Raw genomic sequence first — 13,943 nt, forward strand, 5'->3', positions numbered from 1 at the left:
CCTTTTTTCTCCGCCTTTAAGTTTAATATACCTAAATCGAACATACTCGCATTTAGCATTGAATTTCGAATTAAAATAATACATGCTAAGACAAAGAAGAGAAAGGACAGGGTGTACCAATAGCAATGACGTGTTGTTTACTTTGGGGGGTCGTTAATTTAGAAGAATGATTTTGGAAGGTTTCAAAAAACATGGTGGAAAACTTGAAAGAGTTTGCTGCGACGGTGCAACGCCCCTCCTCTAACTATCTGCCTATTGGGTCAAACGTGTCACCATCGCTTTAGTTGATATCTAACTTTTTAACCCCTTTTTCCCTCCTTAATCAAACTGAGTTTTTCATAAGCAGTTCTATATTGTGATTGCCATTCTCATTTTGGATATATAGTTATATATGTTTTTCTTTTATATATGTCACGCATTGTTAAGGTATATACTTTCATATACTAATTATGAATGATGAGACAACACATGTTAAATATTTTAATTCATTATCATAATTTTATTTATTTAAATATTTTTAAGAATGCTTTAATTATTAATATATATGTATATACACTTGTCGAAACCGTTTTTTGAAAACAAAAATTTTTAGTTGTCGACTTAAAAAAATAAAAATGCGAGTCGCCACCGATCCTTGATTAAGGTATGATCGGCTCACCTTAAAAATGATTTTGGTCTACGAAATTTAAGAAAATGAGTCCGGGAGTCAGTTACGCACGAGGAAGGATTAGTACCCTCGTAACACCCAAAATCGGTACCAAATTGGTTCTTTAATGTCTTGGTGTCGAAAGTTTGAAAAGATTTTAAAAGGAAAATTTTTATCTCATGAATGCATCAAAATAATAAGACATTCTTATTTCAAAGAAATAAAACACCACACCCAATGAGTTAGGGCACAATGTTTTTAAATCTTCAAAATACCCGAATATTGCCTTTTGTTTTTGAAAATTCTTATCTCGAGAAGTCAAAATATCAAGACCAGTAAGTTAGGACCCAACATTCTTGAACTCCCAAGAATAAGCTTTTATTTAAAATTTGCGAATTTAATGCAAAATGAATACTTAGCATTCTAAATTCATCGAAAAATAACCGCAATCCAGTAAGTTAGGACACTATCTTTCTCGAGAATCATGAATGCCAAATATTTAAAAATAAGAACGATTTTAATGCTTTGACGAAACCAAATATATATTTCCTTTGAAAACATGATAAAATGTTAATGCATATATATATGTATACAAAAATCACGAGAATGAATCAATAATACAATATACATACATTTTAGAAATAATAAACATAAGAATGTATAAACATAATATATTAGTAAATTATGAGAATATAGATATACAAGTGTACATAAAAATGCCTTTAATAGTTTTGAATGATGCATGAACATATATTTACAAAAGTAAAAAGAATTCTGAAATCAGAATATAAGAGTATATATATATATATAGAAGTTGAAAATAAAAAAATAAAAAATGTGTATAAAATATATAGGTAGACGTGCAATGTAAAACATGCATATATATTCATAAATACTAGAAAAACATGCAAGTATATTTGATAAAAAAACATGCATATATGTATTAAATGAAAGAATGACGCAAGTATGAATAAAATAATAATAATAATAATAATAATAATAATAATAATAAAAAAGTATAACATAATTATAATAAAAAAATGAATAAAATAGCTTTTAAAAAAACTAAATTGAACTTAAAAAAAATGGAAAAATTCGAAGCAAATTTAAAGATAGGACCACATTGTATATGCGCGCAATAGTGGAGGACCAAAAGGGAAATTATTCCCGCCTTCCTAAACACTGCGCAGCATAGGACTAAATTGAAACGAAAATCAAATACGCGACCCAATTTAAAATAAGGGTAAAATGGGTCCAATTTGGGTGTGCTGCAAAAGGGAGGGACCAATTGCGCAAATTGACCATTGAAAGGAAAAATGCACGGATCCTCCCCGGGTCGGGTCACCGCACGGGTCGCAGGGCTGAAACGGTGTTGTTTTGTATTTCTATTTAAAACAATATTTTTCTAAAATCATTTGAAACAGAGGATAAGAAAAATAAAAATAAAAAGAACCCCCTTTCCCCAAAATCGTTTTCTGCGAGGGTGTTAAACCCAGGCCGCCGCAACATGCCATCGCTTCAAGCCTCAGCCCTCTGCCGGACCTCCGATTTGAGCGCGGCGAATGTGGGCTTCATCGGCGAAGCTTCGAAGGTAAACCCCTCACCCTTTTTGTATTATTTCTTAAAAAAGAATAAAGAATAAAGTATATATTAAAAAAACCGGTTCACCTTAGAAACTTTGCTTAGAAACTTTGTACTCTCAGTGTTTCTTTCAATTTTCTTGTGTATTTCTCTGTTTTTCTTTTGATTTTTTTTCTCTTTCCCCGTTCTCCCTTTTACAGATTAAAGAATGACCTTTTATAGGTCGAAAGAAAGAAAATAAACTGAATACAAATTGTTGTTTTTTCTTTCGGGACTCTTTGAGTCCATGTTTTTGCAGGTGTCGCGGAGCAACGTGTGTGGAGAGGAGTCGATCTTCGAGTCCTGCGGTGACTGGACTCCTGCTAGAGGCGTTGGGTGTGACGTGGGGTTGTTGCGGCGCTCTTTGCTGCTTAGGGCTAGGGTTGATTCTTTTTTGTTTTTTTTTTCTGGGCTAGGATTTGTTTTGGGCATCTTATTTGTTGGGTTTGAACTATTTTTGTTTTGTTCGGACCCAAGCCGATTGGGCCTTATTATAGCTGCCCCTCTTTGCTCATTATCGTGTGACGGGAATAGAGCAAATACCTAAGGCCCAATTGTGCCTGAGTCTTTGATTTCTTCAGCGCAAAAATGGCTTCAAATAGCTTTATTCCTTCCTACTGCATCTTCATAGGTATAGGAACTAGTGCTTCAATCCCCTCCACTGCAATGTCAGGGAGATAGGCTTCGTACGTTGTAGCTTCTCAAAAAGAACAAAATTTGCTATCTTTAATCTGCTCCACTGTAACTTCAGAGAAATAGGACTTATAGCTTCAACTTGTTCTGCCACAACTTAAAAATAAATTTGATGCGATCTGTTCTGCTGCAACTTCAGAGAGATGAGATCTGTGGTTTTAATCCACTCCATTGCAACTTAAAGGAGATAGGAATACTGGCTTCAATGTACTCCACTGTAACCTCAGGGAGGTAAAATCTGTCATCTTCGATCTACTCCACTACTGCCTAGGGAGATAAGATCTATAATCTTCAATTTGCCCCCTACAACTTCAGGGAGATAAGATTTATATCTTCGATCTACTTCACGCTAATACATGAAGACAAGATCTGCTATCTTCAATCTACTTCACGCCAATACATGAAGACAAGATCTACTTCCCCACCAGTATGGGAAGACAAGATCTGCTATCTTTGATCTAATTCACACCAATACATGAAGACAAGATCTGCTTTCTTCGATCTGCTTCACCACCAGTATGGGAAGACAAGATCTGTTATCTTTGATCTACTTCACACCAGTACATGAAGACAAGATCTGCTTTCTTCGATCTACTTCGCCACCAATATGGGAATATAAGATCTACTGCTACTCCTCTGTTGCTCAGGGAGATAAGGCTTTATACTTTCACCGATCTGTTCTCCGGGGAACATGACCTGTATGATTCATTTATGAACCTAATTATGCCTAATGATTAGGATGTCATGATCAGAATGAATCAAATGCTCCTAACTAGGCGTGTATGAATGACATTTGAATGTTATGTCATGAAAAATGAATATTGAATGTTAAAATCGTTATTGCTCATTAAGGCTTCCTTTGTGACAACAACGCTTCGACAAAACTCAAAAAAATTTAATCTTGGCTTTTTACTCCTAGATATCTCCAACCTTTTAACTCGGTGAAGTCTAAACAATAGTCCTGCTTCAGGTTCCTGTATTATTTAGAACTTTCTAGAGTAATATGAAAAAAAAAGAACTTTCCTTGTGAAAGTTTTATTAGTCCATTAATCGTTATTCTAATGCAACATGCTTGTGAAAAGATCATAACGATGGATAAAGAAACGGGTTTGAAATAGGAATTGACTAGGAACACTTATATCAAAAAAGATTGAAGTGTTTTAGAAACAATAAATTCAATACAAATGCTATGAACAAGTGCCCCAGATATCTTTGCTTGAATTTCCCTATACAACATTCTGAAAACCCTTCTGAATTCAATACGTGTCTAGGAGGTTCACAGTACTTTGTTGATGCCCCAAGAGGTCGTACATTCTTTTTTTACCGATTAGGTACAACAAGATCACCATGTGCTTTATTCGAAATTTGAGCCACCCTTGTCGGGTTTTCAACTCAAATTCCCTTTGGTCTTAAGGTGCCCTTTGCAGGTTTTCACCCTAGCCTCTCCATTTTCTTTTTTTTTTTGGAATCAAAGCGCCCTTTGTGGGTTTTCACCTTGGTTCTTTCTCCTTCTTAGGTGAAGTATCTCTTGAATCTGAATTTACTGGATTAGGCAAGTTTCTTCCATCCATTTCAGCCAGGATCAGGGCTCCTTCAGAAAAGGCTTTTTTTACAACATAAGGACCTTCCCAATTTGGCATCCATTTCCCCCTAAAATCTTTTTGTAGAGGAAGAATTTTTCTCAACACTAGGTCCCCATCGTGAAATTCTCTGGGTCGGACCTTTTTGTTGTAGGCTCGCATCATTCTTTTCTGGTACATCTGACCATGCTGAATAGCCTTTAGCCTTTTTCCCTCTATCAAATTCGACTGATCGTATCGAGATTGAACCCATTCTGCTTCATCCAATTGTTGCTCAGTCAAAACCCGGAGAGAAGGGATTTCAACTTCGATGGGCAAGATTGCCTCCATGCCATAAACTAAGGAGAAAGGCGTTGCCCCGGTGGAGGTCCTGATTGACGTTCGATAAGCAAGGAGGGCAAATGGTAATTTCTCGTGCCAATCCCTGTAAGACTCAGTTATCTTCCCCACAATCTTCTTTATATTTTTATTAGCCGCTTCCACTGCACCATTCATTTTTGGGCGATACGGCGATGAACTGTGATGTCTGATCTTGAATTAACTGTAGACTTCTGCTATTGAGCTGTTGTTCAAGTTCAACGTATTGTCGGATATGATTCTTTCAGGCATTCCATACCGACATATGATCTCCCTTTTCAAGAACTTACTGACTGATGACTTTGTAACGTTAGCATATGAAGCAGCTTCTACCCATTTGGTGAAGTAGTCAATAACCACAAATATGAAACGACGTCAATTTGAAGCCTTCGGCAATATTGACCCGATGACATCTATACCCCACATGGAGAAAGGCCATGGAGAAGTCATGACATGAAAAGGCGAAGGAGGTGCATGCATTTTATCACCATAGATTTGACATTTATGGCACTTTTTGGAATAACTGATGCAATCCCCTTCTATGGTGGCCCAGTAATACCCGAATCTCATAATCTGTCTAGCCATTGTGAAACCACTGGCATGCGTTCCACAGATGCCCTCATGGACTTCCTCTAGGATTTTCTTTGCTTCTACGGCGTCCACACATCTTAGCAGTACCTGATCTTTTCCCTTCTTGTATAAGATCTCCCCATCTAAGACGTAATCAATGGCTAGCCTTCTCAGAGTTCTCTTTTCATTCTCCGTTGCCTGGCCAGGATACTCACGATTTTTTACGTATCGTAGTATATCTTAATACCAGGGGATATCATCGATTTCTTCTTCTTCGATATTATAACAATGAGCCGGGTCTTCGTAGATACTCATTTGGATAGGCTTCATGTCTTCTTGTCTGTTCACCTTGATCATGGAGGCTAGAATAGCCAGTGCGTCAGCCATCTGGTTTTCATCTCGCGGGAGATAGCTAAAAGTAATGTCCTCAAACTCTTTAATCAATTTAAGGACCAACTTTCGATAACTGACTAATTTGGGATCTCTCGTTTCCCATTCACCTCTAAGTTGATATATCACCAATGCCGAATCTCTATAGACCTCTAACACTTCAATTCTTCGCTCTATAGTTGCACGAATACCCATGATGCACGCTTCGTATTCTGCCATGTTGTTTGTACAATCAAAATCCAATTTGCAAGTGAACGGATAATGATCACCATTCGGGGATACTAAGACAGCCCCAATTCCATTGCCCACAGCGTTAGAGGCTCCATCAAAGTTTAGCTTCCAACTGTGACCTTCTCGGGGATTTCCTTCAGTAGCGGCTACATACAACAAGTCTTCATTCGAAAAATCAAAACTCATCGGTTCGTAATCTTCCAAAGCCCTGCTGGCCAGAAAGTCAGCTATTGCGCTCCCTTTTACAGCTTTTTGACTCACATAGACTATATCGAATTCAGACAGTAAGACCTGCCATCGGGCCATCCTCCCATTCAAAGCAGTCAACTCCATCATATACTTTAATGGGTCTAACTTTGAAATTAGCCAAGTCGTATGGTATAACATGTACTGCCTTAATCTTCGGGTTGTCCAAATCAAGGCACAACACAACTTCTCAATAGGCGAATATCTCATTTCACAGTCAGTGAATTTCTTGCTGAGATAATATATTGCCCTTTCTTTTCTCCTCGTTTCATCATGCTGGCCTAGCACACACCCCATGGAATTATCAAACACAGTCAGATACAATATCAGCGGCCTATCCGGGCTAGGTGGTGACAGCACTGGAGTATTAGACAAATATTGTTTCACCTTGTTAAAGGCTTCTTCGCATTTTTCATCCCAAGTACCAGGATTATGTTTCTTTAGAAGACGAAATATAGGGTCACATTTCTCGGTTAGTTGTGAAATGAACCTAGCGATGTAGTTCAGTCTTCCGAAGAATCCTCGAACTTCTTTCTGAGTACGGGTTGGAGGTAAATCCCGTATTGCCTTGACTTTGTCTGGGTCAATCTTGATTCTCTTCTCACTGACTATGAAGCCTAGTAACTTTCCTGACCTGGCCCCAAAAGTGCACTTCGCTGGATTAAGCTTGAGCTGGAACTTCCTCAATTTTGAGAATAATTTTCTCAAGACCTGTACATGTACGCCATCCGTTCTAGATTTCGCGATCATATCATAAACGTAAACCTCGATTTCCCTGTGCATCATATCATGGAACAAGGCTACCATGGCTCTTTGGTATGTCGCTCCAGCATTCTTTAATCCAAACAGCATCACTTTATAACAAAACGTCCCCCATAACGTAATGAACGTAGTCTTTTTCATGTCCTCAAGATGCATCTTTATCTGATTGTACCCCGAAAAACCATCCATGAAGGAAAACAATGAATAACCTGTTGTATTATCTACCAATGTGTCGATGTGGGGTAATGGGAAGTTATCTTTTGGACTAGCCTTGTTCAAATCTCGATAATCCACACACATTCGTACTTTTCCATCTTTCTTTGGAACTAGTATGATGTTGCCCACCCACTCAGAATACTTGACTTCTTGCAGAAATCCGGCATCAAACTACTTCTGGACCTCCTCTTTTATCTTCAATACGATATCAGGCCTTATTCTTCTGAGTTTTTGCTGCACTGGCTTGCAATCTTCTCTTATAGGAAGGCAATGGACTACAATGTCGGTACTCAACCTCGGCATATCCTGTTACGACCATGCAAACATGTCCTTAAACTCTCGGAGTAATTCGATGAGGTCTTGTCTTGTCTTTTCAGAAATATTAGATCCGATCTTCACCTCTTTTCCTTCCTCTAAGCTCACAATTTCTATTGACTCCTTGTGGGGTAGGATTTGTTTCTCGACCCGTTCTACCATCTTCAACAAGTTCGGAGATAAACCACAGTCTTCGACATCTTCAAAATCATGCGACCCCTTTAAACACATGTTTCGTTCAAAAGGAGATTCTGAATTTGTAAGAGTGATATTCGTATCATTGATATCGAGGGACCTGTTATAGGTATGAAAAATAATATGGATTTAGGAATTTGTCTGGTGCAATATGGTCATGAATGAAATGCAAGTGTAATTTGAGAGGGAATTCAAAATAACTGCTCTTATGGAAAGAAAGATTTACTCTAAAATGATTGCAAAGATGAACTTTATTAAAATAACGATTTTTTTGGCATGACCTTATTTCACAAAGAAATCCTTATCACTTCTAGGCTAAAAGCAATAAGGGTGTTCTGGACATTACTCTGAGGAAGTCCTAAAAACTACATGTATTTCTTCTGCAGTCCAATTGTTTAGCACACTTCCCGGCTCGTAAGGGTGAATATCCAGCAAAGTTCTTCCTTCCGTTGCTTCTTCATACACATCATGAATACTTTCTGACTCCGTGTTAATACTTCCAACTCCTGACATTCCTTGATAGATGAATCCTCCCGATACAAAAGTCTTGGATATGTGGGGAAAGGTCATGGGCTCCCATTTGACTTCATCACCTGTCAAACGAGCCCTTCTTCTCTCTTGCTTCTTTTCTTGCTCTATCCTTTTCTGCATAGCATCTGGCTTGTATCCTAAGCCAAAACGGTCCTGCTTGTCCTTCAACACTGGAGCCTTAACTCGGCCCTGAAGATACTTCCCCAACCCTTTCTCTGGCAAGACTCCTTTTCCAACTGTTAACTGAAGTCCCATCTTCGTGGTCTTTGATATTCTCGGCGTTGGGATCTTGTTTCCCTCAGAGATGAATGTTGCATTTATGAACTCTAAGGATCAAAAAGAGCACTCAATTGCATCATCACCTGCTTCCAAATAAGGCGCATCGTTGGTCACAGACGTAATGATATCTTCCTCAGCATTTATCGTCACTAGCCGACCCTCTGTCACCAGCTTCAGTTTTTGATGTAACGATGACGGTACCGCTCCTGCTGAATGAATCCATGGCCTTCCTAATAGACAGTTGTAAGAAGGCTTGATGTCCATAACCAGGAAGTCCACCTCATAGATAGTTGGGCCAATTAACAAGGGAATGTCAATTCTTCCCATGACCCTCCTCTCGGTACCATCAAATGCTCGAACCACATTCTGGCACGACTTCATATGCGAACTATCCATAGGGGCAATACATTTAATGCTGATCCGTTGTCTACCAGCACTCCTGGTAATGTGTACCTTTGCACCTTGTAGTGATGTGCAAAGCTCTAGTAGATCCCATACCCCCAGGTGGTATTTTATCATCGCTGAAGAAGATGAAGTTATCAGCGCTTATATTGCCGACCAGTTGATCCAACTTGTTAACAGAGATATCGTCGGTCACATAAGTTTCATTTAGCACCTTCAGTAGTGCATTTCGATGTCCCTCCGAGTTCAGGAGTAAAGCTAGCACATATATGCGAGCTGGTTGTTTGTGCAGTTGTTCCACAACGCTGTACTCGCTATGCTTTAGGAACTTCAAGAACTCTCTAGCTTGCTCATCTTTTATTGGTTCATTGACCAATAGTTTGGGTTTAACCGCATTCTTCTTCTTTCCAGCCGAAGCTTCTTCTCTTATTAGCTCTACTCGAGCTTTCATCTGTTCGTAGTGCCTTCCTTCATCCTGATCCTCTTTACTGATTATATCCTCCTTCCTCGGGATTGTCATATTACAATCGTAATTCCAGGGAACCTGCTTGTTGTCCTTATATGCAAACACAGTCGGCTTTTGAATGATAACCTTTGGTTACTCGTGCCCCAACCTCATTATTCTTAGGCTGCAAGATGATAACCACAGGATGGTTAGCCTTTAGAACACCCAATACCGACTATGACGCGCATATATGACTCTCCCTCTCAACTCCTTCACAGAATTCCATCTCCTTATTATCCATCATACCTTGTACCATGGCTCTGAACTCCGTACACTCCTGGATTTCATGCCCCATTTCATGGTGGAACTCGCAGTAGTTCCCCCTCCTTCACAGTTTCTTTCTACAGTAATTAGTCCCATTTTTACCATCTCCTTCCAGACCCATCTCAAAGGAATCTTTACATCCGTAATGTCTGCCTTGATTCTTCTATCCTCGCCCATCATATTTACCCCATTGTCAGTGTGGTTCGGTAATGGATTTTCTACCTTGGTCGCTTCATCAAATTTAACAACACCCATACCAATGAGCCTTTCAACCAACTTTTTAAAAAGCAGTACAATTTTCTATGGAATGCCCCGTGATTCCCGCATGATAATCGCACTGTGCATTTGCATCGTACCATTTAGGGTACGGAGGCTGTAATGGCTTCAGATAGAAAGGGGAAACCACATGTGCATCGAATAAGTTTCGGTATAGTTCCCCATACGACATAAGAATTACCGTGAATTGGGGCCTCTCAGCGTTCTGCCTTGTACCAATTTCCTGTCTTGACGAGCTTTGTTGATTAGCAGCTACCCTTCCTGGCTGATTCACCGTTATTGACTTCGAGTAACCCTTGTTGAATACAATCGCGTTGTTCACTTCGCTCTCCTTCTTTTTCGAAGCTGATCTTCTGTTACTCTCTCCAGTGTCAATTTTCCCACTCCTAATGGCATTCTTGATCATCTCACCATTCATGACTATGTCAGGAAAGCTTTTTGTGGCACTTCCCAACATATGCGTAATGAAAGGTGCCTTCAATGTGTTAATGAACAACATAGTCATTTCTTTTTCCAGGAGCGGTGGCTGAACTTGGACTGCGACTTCCCTCCATCTCTGTGCGTATTGCCTGAAGCTTTCACTCGGCTTCTTCTCCATGTTTTGAAGGCTGATTCTATCAAGAGCCATGTCTGCCACATGGCTATATTGTTTCATGAATGATTGCGCCAAGTCCCTCCATGAACCAATCGTGGCACGACTCAACTGATTGTACCATTTGGATGCTGCCCCTACAAGGCTGTATTGGAAACAATGTATCAAGAGTTGGTCGTTGTTAACATATCCCGCCATTCGCCTGCAGAACATGGTAACTTTCAGTGACCTCCATCGCCTTGAACTTCCCCTCAAGCCACCTACACCTTTCCTCTAACTGTTTCTATAATTCATCCTTTATTCTTTCCTTCTCAGCTGCTTCATCAAAGTCAGGAATGACAGAGTTAACAGGGTTATTTTCAAGATTGGATCCCGGTCCAGCTTAGAAGTTCGAAACACCAGCCCGAAACTGCTGCGGCATGATGGTGACAGTAGATTGGCACGAGTATTCAGCTTGAGTTCGCACATATGGAGGGGTGAAACCTGGAGGATAGAGAGGTTCATCATCATTTCCCTCCTCGACATTTGCCATGGGGCCCTTTCCTTTATCACTTCCCTTAGTCATCAGTTGGGTTAACTTTGCCACTATATCATCTTGGGATTCTCGCATCTTCTCAGACATCTCTTGTTTCATCTTGTCTAACCGTTCCTGCATCTGTAGCTGAAGTTGATCTTGCATCTTCTTCTGATACTGTTCGAGCTTTTCCAATCTCTGATCCATATCTTTTGTCTTTGCTTGAGTGCCGTATCAGTGTTGGGTTGGTTGGTTGGTTTCCAGGTTAACTGAGCAATGATTTTAGCTAATTAGGACCAATTAAAGGTTTTTAATGCATATGATGTGATGCATGAGATGAATGCAAGAAAGGCGTTAATTATGATTCAATTCCACTTGGAAAACTTTATTAGAAAATAAATCTCTTTACATAGAATAGGCTACAAATACGACTTTGCCCTAATACTTAAGACCTTGATCTTTTTAAACAACAACCTAACTCTTGTCCCCGGTCCGACTCTAATTCATACTTTACGCTCAATGTGTCAGCTTGTACAGCCAAAGTTTGCAAGTGATTTGCTACTTCTCGAATCTGAACCAAAGCTTCCCCCATAACACGATCCCTGCTTCTGATCTGATTTTGGAAATAGTGAAGCTGTTCGCTCTGATTATCTTCGTTTGCCTCAAAATACTCGATCCTGGCTTCACAGTTCTGCAATGCCACCTCTAATTCTTCTATAGTTTTCTTCATTTGCTCGATCCTACTTAAACTTGCTTGCAGTTCCACCACTGAATTACAATTTCGATATTGATGAACTGTTTTCTCAAGTTCGTCCACTTTAGCCTTTAGTTTATCTCTTTCATCTTGATTTTCTAACAAACTCTTCTCAAGTGATCTATTTTGCATCTGGGCTTCCTGGAATCTTCCTTCCCATTTACCAGCCTTGTTTTTTTCCTCTTAAATCTCTTGACGCCACTGTTCCGAAGTTTTCTCCAACCCGGCAGTTCTCGCTGAGAGATGTAGCTTTTTATAATCAGTCCTCAAGCTATCCAAATCTTCCTCAGCTTTACGCTTTTCTTTTCTTATCCTATTAGCCTCGAGCTTCTGAATATCCACATCCAGTCTCAAACTCACCTTTTCTTCCTCCATTTGCTCTATTTTTTTCTCTAATTCTGCACATCTTCTTTCGAAGTCTTGCTTTATGATTTCCAGCTCAGAAGGAACGACGCGCAAATGCTCTTCTATCGACTGACTATTGTCTGAACTAGGCCCCAAAATGTTGTCATTAATCCTCCTAACCCACCATTCGCCGTACTCGGAAGTTGTCACTAGACCCACAGCTAATCTCTTCATTCGGCGAGTCTGATTCCATGTATTAGCCATCTCACGAGCTTTCCTCTTGTAGCCATCATCCTTGTACGAGAATTCACACTCAGCTAGTCCTTGAGTGGCAGACACAAACTGTCTTGACCTGTATTGTCTTAGTACTAGCAATGGGGCATAACCAACAGCTCTCCAAATCCCGAGCAATAGAACCCAGTCAAAATCCCCACACCGATATAGAATCTTATCTGGAAGCAACCACGGAGCTCTCCACTCGATATTCTCCTATTGCAAATTCTGAAAGATTGCCATCCATTTCTCCTCTGTGATGTCATCTCTCCTTGACGTAGCCACTATATCTTTCAACGGTGAATAACCTTCAGAGAAGACCTGATATGAAACCTTATCAACCTTCCAAAAGTGGCTATGGAACCACGCAAGTAGTAGCTGCGCACATCCAATAAATCTACCCTCTCCCATTATTCGACATGCATTTAATGACCTAAAAGTTTCTGCCAAAATTACCGGGACTGGTGTAACTCTCTTATCAAACCGATCAAATAAATCAGTGACCGCCTCGTCGATATGTCCCAAACTCTTAGGAAACACAATTAAGCCATATATACTTAAAGCAAAGACGTCTACTTTCTTCCTCGCATCTAGGTGTGCTAAAATGAGGTCCCCCAAACTTTTCCAAGGAATACACCTGCTATCCCCTTTTTGCTTAATCCGAGCTGTAACCCACTGCTCACTCATCCCTGTTATATTCATCAGCTTCCTCAAGAAGGTCGGTACATTTACCACTTTCGAATAAATTCTATCTACTTGAACCTTCGAACACCGAAGTAAAGCCGTGTACTCCTCTATTGTAGGCACCAAATCAACATTCCCGAACGTGAAACAACTGTAGGCCGGATTCCAAAATTGGGCAAGAGCTCGAAACAGACGTTTGTCTACCTTCATATCAAGTAAATAAGGTAAATCCCCATAATTTGAATAGAATAGTTGCCTAACCTCATTATTCTGCTAATCCCAAATCTCCTTCAATTCATGTAGGTTATTCTGAGCTACGCTAATGCGAGTGGAGTTCCATAATTCTGATACATATCCTTCGGCCAAACTATCACCTTTTTCGCGTTGTACCATCTCAACCCAAGTTCGGACAGCCGCATTGTCCTCTACTCTATCAAGAAACTCATTTCTCATGATAAGCTTTCTATTTGGCAACTGAATATGAACCAACGCCTTTATAATGAAATGCTATGCAATCATGATGTCATGTAATCAAAACAAAATAAACCCAAGTTAGTATCACATATAAAGATATATTCCAATATGAAATAATAAGAACACTTATTCAGGAATCCACTAGGGTTCGGTATAGCTCTACCTAGGGCAAGTTCCTAAAGCTCACTATATGAGGCTTAGTTTCTAGAGTAAGGGTACCCGAACTAGC

At 39.7% G+C, this 13,943-nt stretch overlaps 1 protein-coding gene across 1 annotated transcript; it reads right to left on the minus strand.

Moving 5' to 3' along the window:
* Positions 1-12,121: 12,121 nt before the first annotated feature.
* LOC105785024 (uncharacterized) lies at positions 12,122-13,659 on the minus strand. Its single transcript, XM_052627771.1, has 3 exons — positions 13,615-13,659; positions 12,878-13,444; positions 12,122-12,772 (listed from the first exon to the last, which is right to left on the minus strand). Exons 1-3 carry the CDS (start codon positions 13,657-13,659, stop codon positions 12,122-12,124), a joined length of 1,263 nt encoding a protein of 420 aa, XP_052483731.1.
* Between the last annotated feature and the right edge of the window lie 284 nt (positions 13,660-13,943).

This window comes from Gossypium raimondii, chromosome 2, assembly GCF_025698545.1.
Source record: "Gossypium raimondii isolate GPD5lz chromosome 2, ASM2569854v1, whole genome shotgun sequence".
NCBI lineage: Eukaryota > Viridiplantae > Streptophyta > Magnoliopsida > Malvales > Malvaceae > Gossypium > Gossypium raimondii.

Excerpts from the sequence above, each read along its gene's own strand:
- LOC105785024 (XM_052627771.1), bottom strand. The coding sequence starts at position 13,659 with ATGCGGCTGTCCGAACTTGGGTTGAGATGGTACAACGCGAAAAAG. Across the intron at positions 13,445-13,614 it reads GATGGTACAACGCGAAAAAG|GTAGACAAACGTCTGTTTCG; the intron begins GTGATAGTTTGG and ends CTTGATATGAAG. Across the intron at positions 12,773-12,877 it reads TTGATAAGGTTTCATATCAG|GAGAATATCGAGTGGAGAGC; the intron begins GTCTTCTCTGAA and ends AATTTGCAATAG.